The sequence below is a fragment of the Erythrolamprus reginae genome, chromosome 1 (genome assembly GCF_031021105.1).
Source record: "Erythrolamprus reginae isolate rEryReg1 chromosome 1, rEryReg1.hap1, whole genome shotgun sequence".
In the NCBI taxonomy this organism is placed as follows: domain Eukaryota; kingdom Metazoa; phylum Chordata; class Lepidosauria; order Squamata; family Dipsadidae; genus Erythrolamprus; species Erythrolamprus reginae.
The window spans coordinates 145,481,878-145,508,628 of record NC_091950.1 but is presented as its reverse complement, the minus strand read 5'-3'; the positions used below and the strand labels follow the sequence as shown (position 1 = coordinate 145,508,628).

Below are 26,751 nucleotides of genomic sequence, written 5' to 3'. Positions count from 1 at the left end.
TGTGTTGCAGGGGGTTTGTAGGGGTTCAGGAGAACCTCTAAGATTCTGTGCAGTTCAGGGAACCCCCAAATCCCACTGGCCCCGCCCACCCCTCTCATCCCCATGTGGCCCATTTTGGATGCAGGTAAGGGCAGACCATATGTGGAGGCTCAAGAGGGCAAAAAACAGGCCTGCCAGAAGTTTGGAAATGGGCCAGTTTCCAGCCTCCAGAGCCTGGGGAGGCTGTTTTCAGCCATCTGGAGGCTTGAGGAAAGCCTCCAGAGCCCAGGGAGGGCGAAAAGCCGCCCTACATGGTGCAGGAAGCCAACTAGGCCACACCCACCGTGGCCATGCTCACCCAGCAAACAGGCAGAGAACCCCTTGCTAAAATTTTTGAAGCTCACCCCTGCCATCTCCCCACTCTCCCAGCTGATTTTTGATGTCTTCCTCTTGCTGATGGAAGTAGGCCTATCCAAAGCAGCTACTGGACCTCCATAAGATGTGCAAGACCTCCCTGACGCCACGCAAGACACCGCCGAGGCCTCACAAAGGCCTTGCAAAGGGCCAACAACTGCCTCATCGAGAGGAGGAGGAAAATGGTCAGGGTCAACTAGGGCTGATGGAGATGGGGAGGAGGTGGGGGAAGTTGAACCCAGATGATTACAGCAGATCAGGAACAGTGTGAGGTGTTTGCCTACGATTGTAACCAGGACTACCAGAGCCGCTGTTGCCAAGATGTGCAATCATGTGACCACAAACGATATTTAAGATAGTACTAAATTGCCAGGATTAAATGTAAATATTGAATGGTTTATTTGACATTTCCATCTTTTTATTTATTTCACTTATGGACACAGTCACCTTAGAAACGGCTTTAATATATTTTTGTATATATCATTGTATGTTAAAATGATAAGAAAGGCCAGTCTATTGCTCTCCCTTTCTTGTTTCCAAAATGATATCTCATAAGTACCCGTTAAGTATCAGTATATTCTTCCTTCCTTGCTTGCTTCCCAAGGATTATCTCATAAATAACTTTTGAAAGTACAGTGGTACCTCTACTTAAGAACGCCTCTGCTTAAGAACATTTCTAGATAAGAACGGGGTGCTCAAGATTTTTTTGCCTCTTCTTAAGAACCATTTTCTACTTAAGAACCTGAGCCTGGAAAAATTTCCCAGGAAATTTGAGAACGGCATGAAGGCCCAGCCAGTTTCCTGTCATTCCCCTGGGTTTTTCTCTCTGGCGCAGTGTATGGGAGGCAGCCTCACGCCAGGTGTATGGGAGGCACATACTTCTCCTCGCCGCCTCAGAGTCCCTCTTTTTTTTTTTAAGCCTTAAAGTTTTGGATTTTTTTGATTCCCCTCTCCTCACCTTCTTCTCCTCCTCTTCTTCTTCCTCCTCCTCCCACCCAAATTCCGAGCTTTTATTTCTTTCCTAATGGGTTTGCATGCATTATTTGCTTTTACATTGATTCCTACGGGAAAAATTGCTTCTACTTACAAAATTTTCTACTAATGAACCTGGTCATGGAACGAATTAAGTTCTTAAATAGAGGTACCACTGTACTCATATTTCAAAATTAATTAAGTCTCTTTCAAAGAAATTTGTACTTGAGTACCTAGTAACTCCCACTGTTAAAGAGTGAGGACAAAGCAGGGGAAGTCCTAAAATTGACTGATTATAAATAAATTATTTTAAATGACCCAGCAAACCCCATTCCGGCCAACACTGACAAGGCAAGATATTAGAATATAAAATGAGAGCAAATTTCACTTCTTGCTACACTGATCGTGTTATCTAATTTGGATAATGAAACATCTGAAAGGAAACGACCAAGCTTAGAAGCACTCAAATGGCCCATTCTTCAGACTAAAACATGGGCCCAGATATACCAAGGACGTAATTCACCCAGTCAGACCAATCCCAAGAAGAAAATGTTAGTGATGTAGCGGGAAGTTGAAATCTAAGGCACTTGAAATTCCTAGTCTTTGGCCCATATTGTGAGGGTCACAGTGAAGACAAAACAGGAACTACCCCCTGATATCCCCAACTTCTTCCCCATAGGCAGGTTGTCTCCTCCGCCGAGGGCGGGGTGGTGGGCCATCAGGTTCATTGTCTTCTGCCTCCGCCTCCCTCTGCTCGCCCTCTTCCTCTTCTTCCTCTGAATCAGTGGCATCAGAGTTGTCCTCCTCCAGGTAGCGGTAACCTCGCAGTTTGTGGCGAGGCTTGGGAATCTTAGGGAGACGGTGGGGAACACTCTGGGATATCTTACGTTCCATCCAGACGTAGGAGAACACGGCCGCCACCAAAGTGACAAGCAGGATGGATAATTTAGCCTGGAAGGGAAAGCCGCTGTTAGTTACCAAACAACAAAATTCAGGTGGTGCTTTATTTTGTCCTGAACCAGTGGTGGGCATGCGGGGAAGCAAAAAAACCTCACTGAAACATAGAAGACTGACAGCAGAAAAAGACTTCATGGTCCATCTAGTCTGCCCTTATATTATTTCCTGTATTTTATCTTAGGATGAATATATGTTTATCCCAGGCATGTTTAAATTCAGTTACCGTGGATTTACCAACCACGTCTGCTGGAAGTTTGTTCCAAGCATCTACTACTCTTTCAGTAAAGTAATATTTTCTCACATTGCTTCTGATCTTTCCCCCAACTAACTTCAGATTGTGTCCCCTTGTTCTTGTGTTCACTTTCCTATTAAAAACACTTCCCTCCTGAACCTTATTTATCCCTTTAACATATCTAAATGTTTCGATCATGTCCCCCCATTCCCTTCTGTCCTCCACACTATACAGATTGAGTTCATTAAGTCTTTCCTGATAAGTTTTATGCTTAAGACCTTCCACCATTCTTGTAGCCCGTCTTTGGACCTGTTCAATTTTGTCAATATCTTTTTGTAGGTGAGGTCTCCAGAACTGAACACAGTACTCCAAATGTGGTCTCACCAGCACTCTATATAAGGGGATCACAATCTCCCTCTTCCTGCTTGTTATACCTCTGGCTATGCAGCCAAGCATCCTACTTGTTTTCCCTACCGCCTGACTGCACTGTTCACCCATTTTGAGACTGTCAGAAATCACTACCCCTAAATCCTTCTCTTCTGAAGATTTTGCTAACACAGAACTGCCAATACAATACTCACACATGCACCTGTGTCCCCGTGCGAGATTTTGCTACCTGCACAGGTGCGGGAAGCAAAATTGCACTGGATCCCACACTCACGCACCAGAGCCGCGGAGTTGTCCGCAATTAGCTGTACTGGTAGGAGCCCACCGCTATCCTGAAAGTTGCACACAAAACATCCTGCCTTGCTTTAGAGTTTTTCTCTCGTATTGCCAAGTGTGAAGGAATGCAAATATAATCAAGGCACGGTTGAGTTTCTTTCTAATGCTTTTCTCTTTCTCAGGAAGAGTCATCTTTTCTTGTCAGTCTTCTGCCTTAATGGTCTCTTCATTACGTCACTCTTCTCAGGTCAGGTTGACACTCGACTGGAGAGAAATTCTCTCCCCTTTCCCGCTTTATATCTTATCTGCATTTTCCCCAAATTTTTTTAAAAATGTGCTCTATCCTTCCACCTGTAGAATTCTCTTCTGTGCCCGCTGCCTCCCTCACCTTCATAGGTATATTTGTCCCGCAGTAAACAAGGAACATGGCACAGGCTTGCCACCAATGATAGATGGTGAAGACGAAGTCCTGGCGGTCTTTGTCTTCGTAAAACATCCCCAGAAGTGCTACAGGAAAAGAGTGGGACATCATCAGAATTGTGACACTGCATTTTTACTTTCTCTCTCTCTCTCTCTCATGTTTTTTTACTCCCATCAGTGATCCAACACTAGCTGGCTGGAAAGTTACAGAGGAAAGTTACAGAGAGGGAACCTGGCTAACAAGAAAGCACTGATGAAGAATCTATCTTTCTCTGGGAAGTGAAGATTAAAGATATTCGGGGGAGAAGCAGTTGAAAAACTTAAATGTTTTGCTTTTTAAGCAATCAGTTGAATATTGCTTTAAGAAGCAAAGCATGATCACCATGTGGTGCATCATCCGAGGAAATTGCTTTTATTATTCAGTTTATTTATTTATTTATTATTTAATTTATTAATTTGATTTCTAGGCCGCCCTTCTCTCGAGACTCAAGGCGGCTCACCACATGTAGAAATTTAAATAAAATGTACAGATTAAAATCCCCATAATTAAAAGTTAACAACAGATTCATACATCGTCCACCACACATTCATTCATTCATTGGGTGGGGCAAGGTGTTAAAATTTCAATGGCGCCAGGCCTGCCGGCAGAGGTGGGTGTTTAAAAGTTTATGGAAGGCAGGGAGAGTGGGGGCAGTACGGATGTCCGAGGGGAGCTCATTCCATAGGGTCGGGGCCACCACGGAGAAGGCTCTTCTGCTAGGCCCTGCCAGATGACATTGTCTGGCTGATGGGACCTGGAGAAGGCCGAGTCTGTGGGACCTAACAGGCCGCTGGGATGTATGAGGGAGAAGAGAGTTTGCCTGGATGTGTTTCTTGCTGCACAGGGAGCCCAGCAAGTTCCATGGACAGACCATTTGGTTTGGAGCAGCGCAGGAGCAAAGATCTGTTTGTTCCAGGAGAGGAACCCGTGTCACAGAGCAACGTTATTTACTTACTGCTGATCCCTGTCTTGTTGAGGGCACTGCCAAGGCCCCAGAAAGCAGCCACCAGGTAGATTATGGGTGCTTCAGCTAAATTTTTGGCTTGAGGCTCCCAGCAGAAGAGGCCAATCAAGATGATGGCGTGAATAAAAGCTCCAGTAAGGAGGGGAACTTGACGAGGCAGCTTCAGCACAGTTAGTACCAGAGTGGAGCCAACAGCAGATGCGATTCCATAAGCGGTGAGAATATAAGCCATGTGTTCCAGGCCGATAGAACAGACACCATAGTTCTGTAACAGATAAGGAAAGAAAGCTTCCGCTTACGGACCTCATTGTGTGCCCATTCCCTCCTATCTGAGGAGCTTACACTGTTGTGGCCTGCCAGCAGCCCGTGCAGCTAGTGGATCCCATTTGAGAGGAGATCGATGGGCCATCGGCCCATGTAGCTGATACCTGAGTTGGACAGTGAGGAGGCTGGCAGAGGCCTCAGTACCAGACGCAGTGGTTCAGCCAAGGCCTTCAGAACCTCCAGAACCTCTTAATGCACAAGCACACAGAGCTGCCAAAAGGCAGGAGTGGTTACTCCAGAGGAGGTCTACTCGGGAGTAAGACTTGAGGCTAATTGGCCACTCCCCTAGTCTGAAATTCGTGTGGTTCAGTGTCTGGGAAATCTCTGCTTTGTTTATCTGCTTCAGTTAGTTATTTGTAGACAACTTCTGGGCATTTTGCCAAACTTTGTGAGCTATCAAAGACTAACTGCTCTTCTATGATTTCTGAACTTATGCCAACTGTTAATGATGACTAATTAACAGTGGGGCTTTTGCCAGAAAATACTTCCTGTAAGTTCGTATGTGTGTGAGACCTCTACTAAGACAGTTTTTAGCCGTCGGTTATTGATTAAAACAAGTTCGAACAAACGGTGTGTTTTGCTATGTTCTTAGCTGGTGCAGAACATACACATACCAAAGTAAAGCCAGTGTAAAGGAAGAGCACTTCAAAGCCACTGTAGATGAAGAAGAGGAGGAGGCAGCGCAGACGATAATCTCGCATGTGCTTGAAAGGCAGCTGGAAGATGTTGCCCCAGCCAATGTTGCGCAGGTCAATCTCCTCCGTGGGGCGATAAGCAGAGCCACACAGAAGAAGCACCTGTAGAAACAAAAGGCCATTGAAGGATGACGACAAGGAGAGGGAAGACGTAGGTCTCTTGACTTTCTCTTCCCCCATATCAGCGAAAGCAAAAGATTTGGATCAGGCAAGTACATTTTAAATCATGGTTGCTTGTATTGAATAAATCTGCCTAAATAGTAGAGATCACAGAACAGATGCACACAAAATGGCATTTTCAACGGTAGGCCTATCCTCAGGTTTAATTCTATCGTGCTGTGGGCAAAATAGAGAAATGGATTACTGTATTTTTCAGAGTATAAGACAAACCTTTTTCCTCCTTAAAAGAGGCTGATAATTTGGGTGTGTCTTATACTCTGAATGTAGCTTTTTTTTTCAGCCCTAACTAACTGCTAACGATCTTCCCAGCTCTTATCTTGCAGGTTCTTTCATTGTTACTGTCTGCGAAGAATGTTTTCCAAGCCCTAAATCTTTGCAGGTTTTTTTAATTGCTCTAACTTGCTCCAAATAGGTTTCTTTCCAACCCTAACCAGGTGAAAACAATGTTCCTAGCTCTCACCAGCTTGCAAGCTCTTTCATTGTTACTCTCTGCTAAGGATGTTTTCCAAGCCCTAAATCTTTGCAGGGTTTTTTCCCATTACTCTACTTGCTCCAGATGTTTCTTTCCAGGTGCTAATGATGTTCCCAACTCTAATTGGCTTGCAAGATCTTTCATTGTTACGCTCTCTGAATTAAGTTTTTTTAAAGCCTTAACCAGGGGATAAAATAATGTGCTGAAGCTGACCAGACTAAGGACGCTAGCCAGATGAATACCTGGTAAGCAGATACTTTTCCCTATTTTCCTCCCTCCCAAAAAACTAAGGTGCATCTTATACTCCGGTGTGTCTTGCACTCTGAAAAATACGGTATTTCTGTTCAACTTTACAACTGTAATACAGGTGATCATAATTATAGCCACAATTGAGCCCAAAATTTCTATTGCTAAGTGAGACATTTGTTAAGTGGGTTTTGCTCCATTTTAGACTTTTTTTGTCACAGTTGTTAAGTGAATCACCACAGTTGGTAAGTTAGTAATCTGGTTGTTAAAGTGAATCTGGCTTCTGCATTGAATTTGCTTGTCAGAAAGCCGCCAAAGGTGATCACATGACCTTGGGGCACAGCAAGGGTCACACATATGAACCAGTTGCCAAGCATTAAAATTTTGATCACATGATTATGGGGATGCTGCAAAGGTCGTAAGTGTGAAAAATGGTCATAACGTAAGTTTCAGTGCCCTTGTAATTTGAATGGCCACTAAATGAACTGTCGTATGTCAAGGACAGTATAGATAAATATATTAGGAGACAATTTACAACCTAGTTATTTTTGTCATGGTGTAGCAGCATAGCTACATGTAGTGCAAATGTCCATGCTTACATACTGCATTTTTTTTGGAGAATACACAACGGAGTATAAGACATGCCTTAGTTTTGGGGGAGGGAAATAGGGGGGGGGGGGATCTACCTACTAGTTATTCATCTGGCTAGCATTCCTAATCTGATCAGCTTCAGCACATTATTTTATATCTCCTAGTTAGGCTGAAAAAAACGTTTTCAGAGGGAGTAACCATGAAAACAAGCCTGCAAAGACTTAAGGCTGGAAAAAAAAAACCTTCTTCAGAGGGAGTGGCAACGAAAAAATCCTGCAAGCCTGGAAGATTGTTAGCACCTCGTTAGGGCTGAAAAAAACCTTTTTCAGAGAGGGTTGCAATTAAAACAAGCCTACAAGCCTGAAAGAGCCTGAAAGATCATTAGCACCTTGTTAAGGCTGGGGAAAAAAGTCTGAAAAAAGCTACATTCAGAGCATAAGAGTGTCTTATAATTCAAAAAAGGCAGAATATCCTCCTGCATGTATGTAATGCTTTAGGGCAGTGATTTTCAACTTTTTTTGAGCTGCGGCACATTTTTTACATATACAAAATCATGGGGCACATTGAGCGGGGCGGGGAGTGGGGGAGCTAAAAAAAGTTTGGACAAAAAATGTATCTCTCTCTCTCTCTTTTTTCCTCCCTTTCGATCTATTTCTCTCCCTCTTTCTCTCTCTTCCTTCCTTTCCCTCTCTCCATCCCTTTCTTTCTCTCTTCCTTCCTTCCTCTCTTTTTTGCTCTCTTTCTATCTCTCCCTCCTTCCCTGCCTTTCTTTCTCCCTCTCTCTCTTGCTTTCTTCCTCTCTCCTGCTTTCTTTATCTCTCTTTCTCTCTCTCTCTTTCTCTCTCTTGCTGAGCTCCACGGCATACCTGACCATGTCTCACGGCACACTGGTTGAAAAACACTGCTTTAGGGATCGGAAGTTGCTAACCCATGCAAAACAGGAACACGTTGATCAACCAATACTTCTGATTATTCCAGGTGGGAATGTGGATGTCTTATAGAAGGCAACTGCACACTGGTAGCGGCTGCAAAATTGCACAATTTGCGTGCGACCGCTCGGGTGCCGGTCCATCGGGTGGTGGTGACCTCTTTTTTCTTGATTTTATTTCATGAGGAGACGCGCGTGTGAGATTTCAGTGATATTTTTGCTTTCAAATGTGACCAGGGGACACACACACGCATGAGTGTCCCCTCGTAACATTTCGGTGCATTTTTGCTTCCTGTACATGCACGGGAGCAAAATCGCAGGGGCGCGCCCAAATGAAGAGGATGCGTGCGCAGCGCACTGGTTTGCAGGTAAATGCAACCTGCTGCTGAATTCCACTATCTAAAAATAAGTTAGCCAAATGCTATTATTGGTTATTTATTTATTTACTTACTTATTTACTTATTTACTTGTTTGTTTGTTTGTTTAATTAATTAATTAATTAATTGAATTTCTATGCCTCCCCAGAGACTCAGGGCGGCTTACAACATATTAGAAATCTACAAAAATTGCATTATAAGAAACCCCAGTTAAAAACAAGCAAGCAGATTCATGTGTCATTACATCCTACATTCATTCATTGGGCAGGGCAAGATATCAAAGTTTCAACGGCCTGAGGCCTGCCGGCATAGATGGATCTTCAGAGCTTTGCGGAAGGCAGGGAGAGTGGGGGGGGGGTAGTACAAATCTCTGCGGGAAGCTCGTCCCATAGGGCTGGGGCTGCCACAGAGAAGGCTCTTCGCCTAGGCCCTGCCAGGTGACATTGTCAACTGACCGGACCTGGAGAAGGCCGACTCTGTGGAAGCTGACCAGCCACTGGGATGTCTGAGAAGATGGTCCCCTAAGTAATCTGGTCACATGCGAGGTAGGGTTTAATGCTGTACATCACCTGAAGTCACCATGTGGAAGTTGGGTGGCCCATATACTGTACATCTATTAAATAAATAAATAAACCTTTGCAGGACATACCATAAGCATGGAGAGGAAGGCTACTCCCATCAGCACACTCTCCACTATGATGAGTTCACTGCTGCGCGGCAATTTCTGGAGAACTGTGGTGTTGAACCCAACGAGGATCCCATGGCTTGCAGTCCCTAGAAAAGAGAGAGAGAGAGATTGGGTTATGGTAAGGAGAGACCAGTTAGACAAACAGCGGAGAAGAGAATGAGATAAAGCTCCAAGTGATTCAGTGATGGTGAACCTATGGCACATGTTCCAAAGGTGGCACGGGCAGCCACATCTGAGGGCACGCGAGGGATTGTCCTATCTCTGCTCCAGCGTACATTGTGCATGCTGGAGAAGGATTTAGGGGTAGTGATTTCTGACAGTCTCAATATGGGTGAACAGTGCATTCGGGTGATGTGAAAGCAAGTAGAATGCTTGGCTGCATAGCTAGAGGCAGGGCTGCCATCAGGAATTTTGGGGCCCCATACAGCCTAAGTGTCCGGGGCCCACCCAGCCATTTTAAAACTACTGCCCCCCAAATCCCGTGCCATGCCACCATGGCCACACCCTAGGCAAGCCCTCCCCCGGCCCTCTGAGGTCAAACACAGCCCTGATGTTGCCCTCAATGAAATTGAGTTTGACACCCCTGGCCTAGAGGCTAAATCCTATGACCAAGGGCTAAGAGAATGAGTATGTTTAGCTCAATAAATAGAAAACTGAGGGGGAATATAATAGTAGTTTCCCAATCCTTAAAGGGCTGCCACAGAGTAGATGGCATCTATTTATTCTCCATGCCACCTGAAGGTAGTACAAGAAGCAATGGGCGGGACCTCACCAAGAAGAAATGCAATCTGGAAATAAGGAAAAACTTGGGACTGGGCGGCATAGAAATAAATAAATAAATAATAAATAAATACAGTAAATACCTTCTTTTTTATTAAAAGAAATTAATAGAAACATAGAAGAATGATGGCAGAAAAAGACCTCATGGTCCATCTAGTCTGCCCTTATACTATTTCCTGTATTTTATCTTAGGATGGATATATGTTTATCCCAGGCATGTTTAAATTCAGTTACTGTGGATTTACCAACCACGTCTGCTGGAAGTTTGTTCCAAGGATCTACTACTCTTTCAGTGAAATAATGTTTTCCCAGGTTGCTTTTGATCTTTCCCCCAACTAACTTCAGATTGTGTCCCCTTGTTCTTCTGTTCACTTTCCTATTAAAAACACTTCCCTCCTGGACCTTATTTAACCCTTTAACATATTTAAATTTTTTGATCATGTCCCCCCTTTTCCTTCTGTCCTCCAGATTGAGTTCATGAAGTCTTTCCTGATACGTTTTATGCTTAAGACCTTCCACCATTCTTGTAGCCCGTCTTTGGACCCATTCAATTTTGTCAATAATAATTTAAAAAAACCAAAATCCATTACTATTAAAACTAAAACAACCAGCAAAACTATTAATAAAAACAGGTGAGGGCTGGGGTTTTTTCTCTGTTATTATTTAAGTGCTTTTACCATATGCTTTAAATCAAGAATCACTTCTCTCTCTGTTTCTCTCTCTTTTCTGTCATTCTCTGCCTCAATCATTTTCTCATTTCTCTTTTTTTCTCCCCTTTTTTCTATCATTTCTCTCTCTCTTCCTTCCACTCTTCTCTCTCTCTCTTTCTTCCTCTCTTTCACTCTCTTCCTTCCTCTCTCATCTCTTTCTTTCTTTCTCTTTCTCTCTCTTGCTTTCTTTCTCTTTCTCTCACTCTCTTCCTTACTCTCTCATCTCTTTCTTTCTTTCTCTATCTTGCTTTCTTCCTCTTTCTTCCTCTCTTCCTCCCTCTCTCATCTCTTTCTTTCTTTCTCTTTCTCTCTTGCTTTCTTTCTCTTTCTCTCACTCTCTTCCTTCCTCTCTCATCTCTTTCTTTCTTTCTCTTTCTCTCTCTTGCTTTCTTTCTCTTTCTCTCACTCTCTTCCTTCCTCTCTCATCTCTTTCTTTCTTTCTTTCTTTCCTTCTCTCTCTCTCTTTCTCTATCTTGCTTTCTTCCTCTCTCTCACTCTCTTCCTTCCTCTCTCATCTCTTACTTTCTCTATCTATCTTGCTTTTTTCCTCTCTCTCTCTTCCTTCCTCTCTCATCTCTGTTTTCTTTCTCTCTCTTTCTCTATCTCTCCCCCTCTTTCTCTCTCTCTTTTTCTCACTTTCCCTGTCTTGTTTTCTTTCTCTCTCTCTTGCTTTCTCTCTCACACTCTCTCTCTCTCGTTCTATTTCTCTTGCTATCTCTTTCTCTCCCCCTATTTCTCTCTCTCTCACACACTTTCTCTCTATCTTGTTCTATCGTCGCTCTCACTCTCTCTCGTTCTCCGGAGGCTGGCGAAAGTGAAAAACCTTCGCTCTTACTTTGAATATTCGGGCGGGCTGGCAGGGAGATGGAGAGAGCGCGCGTCAGCCCGCACACCCGACATTCAAAATCGCCTTCGCCGGCCGGCGGCCCCCACTGTGAGAATGCCTGCCCCCTGCCCACCACCCCCAGCTACGTGCTCCTCGTTCCGCTCAGCACCATCGAGCGCCCGAGAGAGTTCCCAAAGGGCGTGTGAGCCTGCCGGCCGGCCGACTTCTTCCTCCGCCTGCCAGGGGATTCAGGCACCACCCCCTAACCCGCGGGGGAGCGCTGCCGGGAAGCGCCCGGTTTTCCGGCCTCCCCCGTCCGGCCCTCCTCCATCGAGCGGCTCCTTCGTGCCACCGGAGCCTCCCTGCACTCCCCCTTCCTCTCCTCCTCCTCGGGGCTCCCCGCTCCTCCCTTCCAGGCACGGCAGCGCCGGGAGAGCGGAGGGCGCGACCCGGACCCTGGCTGCCCCCCCTCCCCGCCGCCGCCTGTCGCCCGCGCCCTACCTGCGCCCCGAGCCCGCTCCATCCCGCGCAGCTGGATCCGCCGAGTGCGCCACCCGGGAGCGCCCGCCACGTGCGCGGGAGTGGAGAGCCGGGCAGGGGGGGCGCGGCGGGTGAAACGAATCCGGGACTGAATTAGGCAGCCGCGGTGTGTGTGCAGGACTGCCGCCTCCCCCTCACCCCAGGATCTCGTGCTTGCAGCTTCGGGCAGGGGGCTTGCGGGGGGGGGGGGCGGCAAACGGTTGCTTGGAAGCGGAACCTCGGAGCAACTCAACCGCCTTGCTTCCGCCGGAGAAATACCAAAGCGAGAACTGGCAAGCGGGGGGGGGGAACGGGGGCTGCGGGGCCCGGGGCCCCCCAATTTTCCAATTTGCCCGGGCCCGGGACAGCAGTCCCAGTAATACCCGTCTATCGGCGGCCCTGGCTAGAGGTATAACAAGCAGGAAGAGGGAGATTGTGATCCTGCTGTATAGAGCGCTGGTGAGACCACATTTGGAATACAGTAGTACCTCTAGATACGAGCTGCTCCACATGTGAGTATTTCCAGATACGAGCCAGGAGGGGGAGAGACATTTCTGTTCAAGTTCCAAGGGATACGAGCCGAGCATCCACTAGGTGGCGCAAGAATCCTTGCTTTTGGTTATCTCGGAGGGGAAAAACAAAGTCTAAAGCAATTTGTTCCAGATACGAGTTTGCTCGAGATACAAGCTCTCTTCTGGAACGAATTATGCTCATATCTAGGGGTACTACTGTACTGTGTTCAGTTCTGGAGACCTCACCTACAAAAAGATATTGACAAAATTGAACAGGTCCAAAGACGGGCTACAAGAATGGTGGAAGCATAAAACTTATCAGGAAAGACTTAACGAACTCAATCTGTATAGTCTGGAGGACAGAAGGGAAAGAGGGGACATGATCAAAACATTTAAATATGTTAAAGGGTTAAATAAGGTTCAGGAGGGAAGTGTTTTTAATAGGAAAGTGAACACAAGGACAAGGGGGCACAATCTGAGGTTAGTTGGGGGAAAGATTAAAAGCAATGTGAGAACATATTATTTTACTGAAAGAGTAGTAGATTCTTGGAACAAACTTCCAGCAGACGTGGTTGGTAAATCCACAGTAACTGAATTTAAACATGCCTGGGATAAATATATATCCATCCTAAGATAAAATACAGGAAATAGTATAAGGGCAGACTAGATGGACCATGAGGCCTTTTTCTGCCGTCAGTCTTCTATGTTTCTATGGAGGGCAGGGGGGCATTATTGCCCTTCCCAGGCTGCAGGAAAGCATATGGAGCCTGTGGATGGTGAAAAACACTGAGCCTGTTTTTCGCCACCTACATGCTCCAGAGGCTTTCCTGAAGCCTGGGAAGGGCAAAAAAACTGCCCAACAGGGCTACTGGAAGTCCGGAGACTTCAGTGAGGCCTAAGAGCATGTGTAGGGGGGACCACGGGGCGTGGGTTATGTATGCATGCGTGGGGGGGAAAACGACATTGCATCATGGATGTGGACACACGTGTGCAGGCTATTGTGCGTGAGTGCGTCTTTTTGGCAACTGAGCAAAACAAGTTTCACCATCACTGCCCTAGGGAAAAGCCAATTATGTTCCATTCTGGCCAAATTATAGCAGCCCTCTTAGCTACTCACCACAATTCTTGACTTGAGAAAGTGTGTGGTTCAGCCCGAAGAGATAGTTCTTCAAGAAGAAAAACATGGGAAACTGGGCATAGACAAAGCTCAACTGGAAAACAGGAATGGAAGAAGCTGTCATCTTCATTAGCGGTGGGAGAGGAGAAAATTAAGCCCCCCACGAAGGACCTTTCTGAAATGTTGAGGCTTAGCAATGGAGCGGCTGTTTCCCAATTGACAAGAGGGGACTGCATAGGGCGCTATCTACCATCTCTTCCTCCCGCAAACCCACTAGGTTGTGTTGGCAGAGTTCTCACAAAGAAGAAGCCGTAGAAGACAGCCTGGAAGATAATGATGTAGGAATTGTAGGCGCCACGTGGTGCCCGTTTCTGCTCCTGGACATGTTCCAGTTTGTAGTTCACATATTCATAGTATTTCTGGGCCATCCTGTTGGTGCAGAAAAAGAGGTCATGGGCTAGTCTGGTAGGACAAAGCATCGTTTCCCATTCCCAGAAGACTGCTGTAAAGCCTATGCTAAACTGCATACCACTTCTTCACATGGGAGCAGCCATGAACTTGCTTACATGGGGCAAAAGCATCCAAATACAGTGGTACCTCTAGTTAAGAACTTAATTCGTTCGGTGACCAGGTTCTTAAGTAGAAATGTTTGTAAGTAGAAGCAATTTTTCTCATGGGAATCCATGTAAAAGGAAATAACACATGCAAAACCATTAGGAAAGAAATAAAAAGTGGGTCTTCTCTGGGTCCCGTCAACTAAACAATGTCGCTTGGTGGGACCCAGGGGAAGAGCCTTCTCTGTGGCGGCTCCAGCCCTCTGGAACCAACTCCCCCCAGAGATTAGAATTGCCCCCACCCTCCTTGCCTTTCGTAAGCTTCTTAAAACCCACCTCAGCCGCCAGGCATGGGGGAACTGAGATACTCTTTCCCCCTAGGCCTTTATAATTTTATGCATGGTATGTCTGTATGTATGTTTGGTTTTATAATAAGGGTTTTTAACTGTTTTAATATTGGATTGTTATATGCTGTTTTTATTACTGTTGTTAGCCGCCCCGAGTCTACAGAGAGGGGCGGCATACAAATCCAATAGATAGATAGATAGATAGATAGATAGATAGATAGATAGATAGATAGATAGATAAATAAATAAAGCTCGGAATTTGGGTGGGAGGAGAAGGAGGAAGAAGAGGAAGAGGACAGTCGCTGCCCAGAGCGAAGGGAGCATTTCTTTTCTCTGGGTGCTGGCAGAGGTTTATTCCCTCTCCAAACACCCAGAGAAAGGAAAATGCTTCATTCTCTCTGGACTGCCAAAACCTCCTTAAGAACCACTGAAAGGCTATTCTGGCAGCCCAGAAAAGCCTGAGATGGCCGGGAATGGCAGGAAACTGGCTGGGCCTTCGTGCTGCTCTCAAATTTCCAAGGAAATTTTTCCGGCCTTGGGTTCTTAAGTAGAAAATGGTTCTTAAGAAGAGACAAAAAAATCTTGAACACCCGGTTCTTATCTAGAAAAGTTCTTAAGTGGAGGCGTTCTTAAGTAGAGGTACCACTGTAGTTGGTAGTGCATTTCCCCCTATCACCATCCATAGAATGTGAAACAGCCTGAATACCTAGGTGAGTCTGGGAAATAGTACCACCGAGGAGACCTATCAAGCTGGCAGAAAGTTGAACAAATATGATAAAGCCCCAGCCTTGAGTCTTTGTTTCTCCTGCCCAGCCCAATCTTTGCAATCTGGCTCACCTGAGGATGTAGTTGCCCAGAGATGCCCAAAGAGGCACAATGGCAGCCCCAATCGCCACCGCAGATGGCACCAAAGTATAGTAGCGCTCCCAGTAGTTAGTGGAGACGAAAAGTGCGTAGATGCCCACTGCTAAGAACAGCATCCACTTAGTTCCAAAAAATCTGGAAAGATAAACAGAGGGATCAATCAACAGAGGGATATAACCTAAGTCTAAAGAGGTACTAATACTACTTTATGATGTCCTTGTCAGACATCACCTAGAGTACTGCATTCAATTTTGGACTCCACACTACAAAAAAAGACATTGAAACTCTGGGAAAAGTACAGAAGAGAGCAACCAGAGTGATAAAGAAACCAGAACATATGAAGAAAGGTTGCTGGAACTGGGCGTAGATAGTCTAGCGAAGAGGAGGGCCAGGGGGGACATGATAGCAGTATACAGGTACTTAAGGGGTTTCCATGTAGAGGAGGGGGTCACCCTGTTTTCCAAGACACCAGCGGGGCAGACAAGGAGCAACGAACGGAAGTTGACCAAGGAGAGATTCAATCTGGAAATAAGGAAGAACTTTCTGACAGTGAGAGCGATCGACCGGTGGAATGGTCTGCCTGCAGAGGTTGTGAACACCCCAACACTGGAGACCTTCAAGAGGAGATTGGACTGCCATATGTCTAGGATGGTATAGGGTCTCCTGCACCAGCAGGAAGTTGGACTAGAAAGCCCACAGAGTCCCTTCCAACACAAACTATAAATAAATAAAATATAGAGAGGGGCCTGGATTCTACATGTTCTGAATGTTCGGCTTTTGAGCTTTTCTCGTTTTAAAACCTGTTGTGGTTAGCTCTGGCCCAGCTCCTGCCCCAAGGAATGTGGAGGTGGATGTGGGGGAGACATCCACATGCCGCAGGCCTGTTTTGCTCCTAGTAGAATCTGACGACGAAGTCTCCTCTGACCAAGGAAGCATGAGTGACAGGGAAGAGGGGAGTTTGGCAGACAGCCCAGGAGGAGATCAGTCATCTGTATCATTCCTGGATTCTGAACAAGAATGAATGACACATCCACGCATGCGTAGAGTGATGCATAGGAGACAACAACTGAAGGATCATTACAAGAGAAAATGAGGCCACCTGTGGTTGGGTGGGGCTGCTGTAATTAGTGGTACAGATAAAAGTGCAGCCTGGTGTTTTAGCCTCATGGCAGTTTATCTGATTCATTGGTTCGTCATGATCGTGGTTTTTGCTGTTCAGGATTGTGTGTGTGGACTCTTTGGACTTTAGAATTGGACTCTGCGGAGAGGGGCGGCATACAAATCCAATAAATAAATAAATAAATACTCAATTTCCCAGTTATTGGGTGAGCAATTGGACTGCATTTAACCTGTGCCTTGTGTGTACCAGAAAATCCCTTTGACATTTAAAAAGGGAGCTGTTTCTGTTTTTCTGTTTATAAAAACTTTTGGGTTTTCCTTTTATCGTGTGGTGTGTGTTTTCCGGGACTAATTACCCTGTAATTACAGGCGGTTGAGACACGCCGGCAGAACAAAAACCACAGTTCAAAGAATACATGGGGGCGGGGAGGCAGAAATAAAATTGATCTAGCGCAAAAGCTTTACCTGATAAATATTGGAGTATAGAGAAATGCCGCAAGGGGTGTGAGGCTGATGCCCAGCAGCATTTTGCTATCAATATTCTGTAGCCCAAGGTTGCTGTATTTCACCTCCCGGTAGGTCTCATCATAATGCAAGATGAGCTGCATCTGAAGCAGGCCTGGAAAATCAAGGATTAATCATTTTTGGCCTTGGTTTGTCATTCAGCTGCTGTAGAAGGCTTCAATCGTTTAGCCCTGTGATCCCCCTTCCTTCCTTCCTTCCTCTCTTTCCTTCCTTCCTTCCTCTCCTCCCTCCCTTTCCTTCCTTCCTCTCCTTCCTCTCCTTCCTTCCTTCCTTCCTTCCTCTCTTTCCTTCCTTCCTCTCCTTCCTTCCTTCCTCTCTTTCCTTCCTTCCTCTCCACCCTCCCTTCCTCTCTTTCCTTCCTTCCTTCCTCTCTTTCCTTCCTTCCTCTCCTCCCTCCCTTCCTCTCTTTCCTTCCTTCCTCTCCTTCCTTCCTTCCTCTCCTTCCTTCCTTCCTCTCTTTCCTTCCTTCCTCTCCTCCCTCCCTTCCTCTCTTTCCTTCCTTCCTTCCTCTCTTTCCTTCCTTCCTCTCCTTCCTTCCTCTCTTTCCTTCCTTCCTCTCCTTCCTTCCTTCCTCTCCTCCCTCCCTTCCTCTCTTTCCTTCCTTCCTCTACTTCCTTCCTTCCTCTTTCCTTCCTTCCTCTCCTTCCTTCCTCTCCTCCCTCCCTTCCTTCCTCTCTTTCCTTCCTTCCTTCCTTCCTCTCCTTCCTTCCTTCCTCTCCTTCCTTCCTTCCTCTTCTTCCTTCCTTCCTTCATTCCTCTCCTTCCTTCCTCTCCTCCCTCCCTCTCTTTCCTTCCTTCCTCTCCTCCCTCCCTCTCTTTCCTTCCTTCCTCTCCTTCATTCCTTCCTCTCCTCTCCTTCCTTCCTCTCCTCTCCTTCCTTCCTCTCCTCTCCTTCCTCTCCTCTCTCTCCTTCCTTCCTCTCCTTCCTTCCTCTCCTCCCTCCCTTCCTCTCTTTCCTTCCTTCCTCTCCTCCCTCCCTTCCTTCCTCTCTTTCCTCCCTTCCTCTCTTTCCTTCCTTCCTCACTTCTATGCTGCCCAATCCTGAAGGACTCAGGACGGCTTACAAAATAATAATACAAATACAAAAGATACAAGCAATAAAAGAAGTCTAATGTTATATCTAAAACTAAAACCTGTAATAAAAACCCATTTATTATAAAAACAGACATAACCGCATGCATACACACCATTCACACAGTTTAGACATGAAGGATGTACAATTCATGGTCCCCAGGGCTGCCGGCAAAGCCAGGTCTTCGTGGCCTTTTGGCCAGTAGGGTGGGAGCAGTACAGACATCGGGGGAGGGGGTGTAGTTGGTTCCATATAGCTGGGGAAGCCACAGAGAAGGCCCTCCCTCGTGGTCCAGCCAACCTGCATTGTTTAGTCGATGGGACCGCGGGGGAGGCTGACTCTGTGTGATCTTATTGGTCTCTGTGATTATAGTAAATCACAAATTACAAATCAGAAAGACTGAGTTTTCACAGCATACCAATCCCACACCAAACAAGCCAAGTTACATTTCTGCATGATGTAGGAACTGAACTACACCACAAGCACAATTATTAGATGAGTATTTTGACCATATCATCCTCTGTATGCATATTTTCCACCTCCAATCTGTATAAGCCTGAATGCTTAGTGGATACAAGCAGATCGGGTGATGTGTATACAGGGTGCGTTCCAAAAGTAATGCAATTACTGTAATTTAAAAAAAGTAATTCATTGAACAGATTTGCACAAACACTTAAAATTCTTCAAAGTACTGTCCTTGGGCCTCTACACATTTTTTCCAGCAACTTTGCCATGACCAGTACGTGCCCTGGAAGGTGTCTTCGGGGACCTCTCGCAAGGTCTTTGTCACGGCTGATTGGATCTCTTCTATGGATGAAAAACGGGTTCCTTTCAGGGCTGCCTTAATCTGAGGGAACAAAAAGAAGTCTGCTGGGGTGACATCAGGACTATGGGGGTGGGTGGGTGGGCAGTGTTGGCACCTGGTGTTTGGCCAGGAACTCGCAGACTTGTAGCGCGTTGTGACAAGGCGTGTTGTCGTGATGGAGTTGCCAGGTAGCAGAGATGTGTTTTCTGGTCCTGATGACCCTTTTTCGGAGTCTTTCCAGCACAACCACATAGTAGGCAGCGTTAACTGTCTGTCCTTGAGGAACAAACTCCTTATGGACCACTCCTTTACTGTCGAAAAAGACAATGAGCATTGTTTTCACTTTTGATTTGCTCATTCTTGCCTTTTTGGGCTTGGGGGACTGGTCGGTGTGTCACTCAGAGCTTTGGCGTTTTGTTTCTGGGTCGTATTCAAAAACCCAGGTTTCATCACCAGTGATGACGTTGTCCAAATAATCAGGTTCGATTTCTATACGTTGCAAAGATCGTCGATTCCATTTTTTGTGTGACACGGCCGACGTGCAGAAGTTTACAATAACTGACGTCCTGCCGCTTTCACAGCTTGGAGGGCACTGAGACCGGTTCCGCGGCAAAGCTTAGCATCCCTCCCACCTACTCCAAGTGCTTCGGTCCCACTCCAACCAATAGGAGCAGTGCGGGAAATTCAATTGCATTACTTTTGGAACGCACCCTGTAGTGTACAATGTTTAGTGATACAGTATTCAGAAAAAAAAGCTTGTAAATTTGTCTAACAATAAATTAACAAATAAACAATTCTATGGCAGAAGGAGAGAATGGTAACTCCTGCAATGCCTACCTAGAAAAACCCCATAGGTCAGCATTCCTGCTATGCTGGCTGCCAAAAGGTTCTTGACAACTCCAAGACGCTTACGGCGGAAGTACTTTCGTTCCTCTTCTTCTTCATTATATTCTGCATGAGCCCCCACAAAGTCCTCCAGCTGAAGACAGAAGCACCATAAGGAGTTGGGAAAAATGCTCTGCAAAGTGGTTAAGATTATACGGAGACAGACAGCTCTGCAGTCAAAGCTAGGATTTCAGCCAAGATTGGTAGCCGTCTAAGAGCTCTATTCTGCAATGTAAGGCTGTTTTGGGGAAGACAGGCAATGAATGCAAGTAGTTTTAGTGTTGAGGAGCACATATACAAGCCCATATGTACATATGTATGTATAGGTAAAACTTTTAGTATGATTACAATACATGCAGATGGCTTCTCCAGAAACAGATGTCAAGGGAAGGTTACACCCAATCATTATTTTGCTTCATTGAATTTTATTCACTGCCTCATTCAATTTTTTTAAAAAAATGTTTATCATTTCTATGAAATAGAATACATATGGCATTGCTGCAGAGAAAGCGTTTTGAGAGAATTAAAAGTCCTTAAGTGGCTAAACAATGTCGTTTGGCGGGTCCCAGGGGAAGAGCCTTCTCTGTGGCGGCCCCGACCCTCTGGAACCAGATTAGAACTGCCCCCACCCTCCTTGCCTTTCATAAACTCCTTAAAACCCACCTCTGCCGTCAGGCATGGGGGAACTGAGATAACTTCCCCAGGCCTATATTGTTTATGTATGGTATGTTGTCTGCATGTTTTTTAAATTATGGGTTTTTAGTTTTAAATATTAGATTTGTATTGTACATTGTTTTTTCTATTACTGCTGTGAGCCGCCCCGAGTCTACGGAGAGGGGCAGCATACAAATTTAATAAATAAATAAATAACTAAATAAATAAATTTCATCATCAGATCTAATATATGGAGCTGAGGTGGCGCAGCAGGTAGAGTGCAGTACTGCAGGCCCCTAAAGCTGACTGCTAGATTTGCAGATCAACGGTTCAAATCTCATCACCGGCTCAAGGTTGACTCAGCCTTCCATCCTTCCGAGGTGGGTAAAATGAGGACCCGGATTGTTGGGGCAATAGGCTGGCTCTGTTAAAAAGTGCTACTGCTAACATGTTGTAAGCAACCCTGAGTCTAAAGAGAAGGGTGGCATAAAAAATTGAATGAATGAATGAATGAATGAATAAATAAATATGTATGTTTGTTTCCTAATGGTTACAAATAACTCCCTTGTAATTTTTTAAAAGGCTTTTTTTTATTGTTTAGGTAAAGTTAATAGGTCTAAGAATGAGGGTAGCTTTATCTCATTTTGTTGCTTTTAAAGTGATACATTCTGGCATTTAAATGTTGTATGCAAGAAATGATCATTCTTTAAAAATGGGGGGGAAATGCAAGAATTGTATCCAATCACGTTCAGAGCAAATTTGGAAGATGCATGAAAGTGCTAGTTACAACAAAATATGAAATATCCCTCTAGCACTTATAAAGGCATAAACATATCAAGGTAGCAAAGACTTGCCTCTAATACCTTGACAAAATACTGCAGTTTATGCATTGGGAAAATGCCACAGAGTATTCCAGCTTTAAAACAAACACTTCCCTGAAAAAGGCATTGAAGAAGGTTGCAACTTGTAAGAAACGGCATACTTAGGCTGGTTTAAAGCCATACTGCAAAATATTACTTCGTATACATACATACACACATACATGCATACATACACACGGTCAGACTGGGCAGGCTCCATCTTTCCAGCACTAGTTCTGAAAGAATAAGAATGAGGAAGGTAATCACTTGTTATATGTTTGCCCTTCTCCCCTCCAAAAATCAATGTTCTTTAAACTCTGTAAACAATTTACAATAGACGAAATACACAGACAAATGCACACCACACACAAGAAAATTTCCTCAGATAATTTCCTTATGCTCCCAGCATAACTCCCAGTGACGGATAAGGGCCCACGGGGTTGGCCTCCTCTGGGTCCTGTCAGTTGTCGGGGCCACGGGGAAGGGCCTTCTCTGTAGCGGCTCCAGCTCTCTGGAACCAGCTACCCTCGGAGATTCATACCGCCCCAACCCTACTAGCCTTCCCGTAGGCCTGGGGCCATTGATTAAATGAGGTTATTATCTAGATCCATCCATAAGAGATATGTATGATTTTTAATGAGTTTTAAACTATGCCTTAAATTGATTTTTTAAGATATTGTTCTTATTGTTGTAAGCCAACCAGAGTCCTTAGGGAGTTGGGTGGCATATAAATCAAACTAATTAAAAAAAAAACACCTTTTCCAGTCTGGCAACTGATGGAATCTGAAAACCCACATCTCAGAGGAGCACCAAGTTGTGGAAAGCTACCTTAGATTTATCAATTACAGTGGTACCTCTATTTAAGAACTTAATTCGTTCCATGACTAGGTTCTTAAGTAGAAACGTTTGTAAGCAGAAGCAATTTTTCCCATAGGAATCAATATAAAAGCAAATAATGCGTGTAAACCCATTGGGAAAGAAATAAAAGCTCGGAATTTGGGTGGGAGGAGGAAGAAGAGGAGGAGGAGTCGCCGACGAAGGAAGAAGGTGAGGAAAGGGGAATTTAAAAAATCCAATACTTTAAAAAAAAAGAGGGACTCTGAGGTGGCGAGGAAGAGCACACACCTCCAATACCCTGAAAGGCTCCTCTGGCAGCCCAGAAATTCCTGCGATGGCTGGGATTAAGGGGGAATGGCAGGAAACTGGCTGGGCCTTCGTGCCACTCTCAAATTTCCTGGGAAATTTTTCCGGCCTCAGGTTCTTAAGAAGAAAATGGTTCTTAAGAAGAGGCAAAAAAATCTTGAACACCGGGTTCTTATCTAGAAAAGTGATAGCTATTGTGAAAAAAATACCTATGGCATATTCCTGGTTGCATGTACAGCAATTGGTTGCATCTTCTTACTGATGCAGATAGACAGGGAAAAAAATATGAGTATTGATGGGTTTGTGGTGAGCTCTACATGTTCTGTATGTTTTATGGTCAGCAGAAATGAAGATACCAGGCCTATTTTTAAAGCTTTCTGTGAGGAATGAGGTTCGTGTGAGTTGGAAATGTATGGTAGAGTGAAAACCAAAGACTAATTTGTATGATATACAGCAGTGTTTCCCAACCTTTTTTGAGCCGCGGCACATTATTCATGTTTTCAAAATTCTGGGGAACACTGAAGGGAGGGGGGGACCGGGGGGGCTAAAGAAAAGTTTGGACAAAAAATATATCTCTTCCTCCATTTCATTCTATTTCTCCCTCCCTCTTTCTCTCTCTTCCTTCCTTCCCTTCTTTCTCTCCATCCCTCTTTCTTTCTTTCTTCCTCTCTTTTTTGCTCTCTTTCTCTCTCCCTCCTTCCCTCCCTCTATGTTTTTCCCTCCTTCCCCCCTTTCTTTCTCTCTCTCTCTTGCTTTCTTTCCCTCTCTTTCTCTTGCTTTCTTTCTCTCATTCTCTCTCCCCTCCTTTTTCTCTCTCTCTCTTTCTCTCTCGTTCACCACGCCAGCAACAGAGAGAAAAAGAAAGAGCGAGAGAGAGCCGGAGAGAGAGTGGAGTGCGTAGCAGCCATCGGCCTCCTCGCCCTCCCAGACGTCCCCAGCGCCCGGCCTCGCGCCGCCTCCCGTTAGCCCGGCCGAAAGCCACACAGTCCCGGACTCCCGGATTGCTCGCTTCTCCGGCCAGCGCGGCGCTTTCCTGGGCAGATGGCTTTGCTGACCGGAGAAGCGAGCGATCCAGGAGTCCGGGACTGTGTGGCTTTGCGCCATGAAGAGAAAACGGCAGCAGGGAAAAGTCGGCCGTTTTCTCTTCATGGCGCAAAGCCACACAGTCCCGGACTCCCGGATTGCTCGCCCCAAGGCAGGAGGCGGCGGCCGAGGAGAGTGGGCGGATCGGGTGGGCAATGGGGCAGGGCGGAGAAGCCAGGGGCGCATTTGGCCGGAGGCACCGTGGGGAGGCAGGGGCAGGGAGGTGCAGCAGTAGGTGCCTCCGGCCAAACGCGCCCCTGGCTTCTCCGCCCTGCCCCATTGCCCGCCCGATCCGCCCACTCTCCTCCGCCGCCTCTCGCCGCGGCACACCTGACAGTGTCTCGCGGCACACTAGTGTGCCGCGGCACACCGGTTGGGAAACGCTGATATACAGTACAGCTGTACCAATGTAGAGGTACCACTGTGTTATACTGACTGGTTCCTAATATGATTGGATTGCTTATTTGTATCTGGATTGTCATTAAGTGTTGTACCTTATGATTCTTGATGAACTTTTCTTTTATGTACATTGAGAGCATATGCACCAAGACAAATTCTTTGTGTGTCCAATCCCACTTGGCCAATAAAATTCTGTTCTGTCCTGTCCTGTAAGCTAAGATACACTTAAGCAAGCTGGCCACGCAGCGATTTCATAGACAGCTCCATATTGTGAGTGGATCTTCCACCTAACAATGTGCAAGTGATTTCCCACTGTCTTATTCTGGGATGCTTTTATGACTTCCCAGACCAGAGGTCTTCAAACCTGGCAACTTTAAGACTTGTGGACTTCAACTCCCAGAATTCTGGGAGGTGAAGTCCCCAAGTCTTAAAGTTGCCAAGTTTGGGGACTACTGTGACCCAGACTATCCCACAACTAAAGGTCATCTCGCTTAGTTTCTGAAGTCAGAGTCAAAGCTGGCGAGGTGGGCAGGGATGTAAAGAGTGGGCCAAACTCATCCAGCTCCTTGGATGTTATTTATTTATGTATTTATTCATTTGTCAAATATATATAGTAGTAGTTTGTATAAACATAACATAAATAAAAAATAACGATAAAAGAGGATAATAGGACAGGGACGGTAGGCACAGTGGTGCCCTTATAATTCCTTCAAATAATTCCAAATAATTCCTTCAACACTGTCAAACTTTTTACTAAGTCTGCACTTCTATTTCTACTAGGTTTTTTTTCTCATCATTCCTATCTTCCTTTTCCTCCCACTTAGGACTGTATAGCTGTAACTTGTTGCTTGTATCCTAAGATTTTTATTAATATTGATGGTTTCTTCATAGCTTATTTGACTCCTATGACAATCATTAAGTGTTATACCACATGATTCTTGACAAATGTATCTTTTTCTTTTATGTACACTGAGAGCATATGCACCAAGACAAATTCCTTGTGTGTCCAATCACACCTGGCCAATAAAGAATTCTATTCTATTCTATTCTTTGCACGCTCCTTACAGACCTCTTAGAAACAGGGAGTGGTCAACTGTAGACACTCTAAGGTTAAAGTTTTTGGGGTTCGGGGAAGAAATCACAGTCAGGTAGTGCATTCCAGGCATTGATCACTCTATTGCTGAAGTTGTATTTTCTGCAGTCGAGTTTGGAGTGGTTTACATTTAGTTTGAATCTATTATGTGCTCGTGTATTGCTGTGGTTGAAGGTGAAGTAGTCATTAACAGGAAGGGCATTTTGGTATATGATTTTGTGAACTATAGTTACCGTAGATCAGATTGGAGGTGACACAGTTGTGAATTGTCTAATCCCAGTATTTCAAGTCTGGTGGAATAAGGTATTTTGTTGGGAGCGGAGGAGTGAAGGGCTCTTCTTGTGAAATATTTCTGGATTCTCTCAATTGTTTTATTTTATTTATATATTTTATTTTTATATATTTATATTTTTATATTTTATATATTTATAAAATATATTTATATATTTTATTTATTTGTAATACAAATATACAGTAGTATTGTAGTATGTTTAACATAATATAAGTATAAAGTAGAGATAGAAAAGATAAAAAGACATTAAGGACAGGGAAAATAGGCACGAAGGTGCACTTATGCACGCCCCTTACAGACCTCTAAGAAAAGGGGAGAGGTCTATTTTAGATAATGTAAGGTTGAAGATTTTGGGATTGTGGGAGGAAACAACAGAGTCCAGTAGTGAATTCCAGGCATTGACCACTCTATTGCTGAAATCATATTTTCTGCAGTCTGGTTTGGAGCGATTTACATTTAGTTTGTATCTATAGCGTGCTCTTGTGTTGTTAAAGGTGAAGTAGTACATTGTGATGTATGATTTTATGAACAATAATTAAATCAGTTCGGAGGCGGCGTAGCTGTAAATTTTCTAAACGTAGTAATTGAAATATGGACGAGTAGGGTAATCTGTTGCATGAGGAGTGGAGGACTCTTCTTGTGAAGTATTTCTGGATTAATGTCTGATATTAATATTCTGGATTAATGTATGCTATGCAATGCGACATTGACCGAGGAAGTTATTTACCTGTACATTTGCCCCATTCGGGACAGGTCCATTCATCACGTCATCAATTTCGCGTCCTTCCGGAGGTCCCCCGCCCTCCCGCGGCTCCTCGTACATGTTGCAGCCTGTAGGAAACATGCAGAGGAAACGAAAGTCCTACTAGTCCGCGCCCCTGCGTCGGAGCTGCGCCCAGGCAGGGACGGACAAGCCTTGCCCTCGGATCTCCAGTGCGCCCCGTTTCTCCTTTCCACAAAGCGCGCTCCCTGCTGCACTTCCTCCTTGCTCCCAAACAAACCTTGTACTAACCCTGTAGCGGGTAAACAAGGGAAGGGAAAGCGCCAGTCAGATCAGGGCTTAAAAAAAAACCGCGAGTTGTCTTCGGGATCAAAGTTGCGCTTAACTGGAGGGCACGCCAGGATCGCGCGCGCTATACACTTTCTGTGCACTTTGAAGGAGACAAAACCTAAGAGCGGAAACCCCGAAAGGGACGCGGTGACTGGGGAGATCTTGGAGTTGCCCCCGATCCCCTTCCATACTCTCCAACCCAGAAGGTGCTGGGGGTGGTGGTAGGGGGGAAACGTACCTTCCTCCATGACCCCTCCCGCTTTGGGGCCAGTTGTCCTGCAAGCGCGACGCTCTTCCTCGCAGACTGAATGAAGCAACGCTATAAAATTGTCGGTTTTTCAACGCGATCCTTCAGAAACACCGAGGATTCACTTCTCTTTTCCGCCTCGGGTGGGATGG

At 45.3% G+C, this 26,751-nt stretch overlaps 1 protein-coding gene across 1 annotated transcript; it reads right to left on the bottom strand.

The window, feature by feature from the left end:
- Positions 1–768: 768 nt before the first annotated feature.
- UNC93B1 (unc-93 homolog B1, TLR signaling regulator) lies at positions 769–26,751 on the bottom strand. Its single transcript, XM_070727984.1, has 12 exons — positions 26,591–26,751; positions 26,029–26,132; positions 19,730–19,871; positions 16,956–17,109; positions 15,345–15,506; positions 13,906–14,035; positions 13,607–13,700; positions 9,104–9,228; positions 5,580–5,762; positions 4,633–4,906; positions 3,606–3,724; positions 769–2,316 (listed from the first exon to the last, which is right to left on the bottom strand). Exons 1-12 carry the CDS (start codon positions 26,598–26,600, stop codon positions 2,011–2,013), a joined length of 1,803 nt encoding a protein of 600 aa, XP_070584085.1. The 5' UTR covers positions 26,601–26,751; the 3' UTR covers positions 769–2,010.

Coding starts and splice junctions, on each gene's coding strand:
- UNC93B1 (XM_070727984.1), bottom strand. Junction 17,110..19,729: donor GACCTATGGGGTTTTTCTAG/GTAGGCATTGCA, acceptor TTGATTTTCCAG/GCCTGCTTCAGATGCAGCTC. Junction 13,701..13,905: donor TCTTCTACGGCTTCTTCTTT/GTGAGAACTCTG, acceptor CCTGTTTTCCAG/TTGAGCTTTGTCTATGCCCA.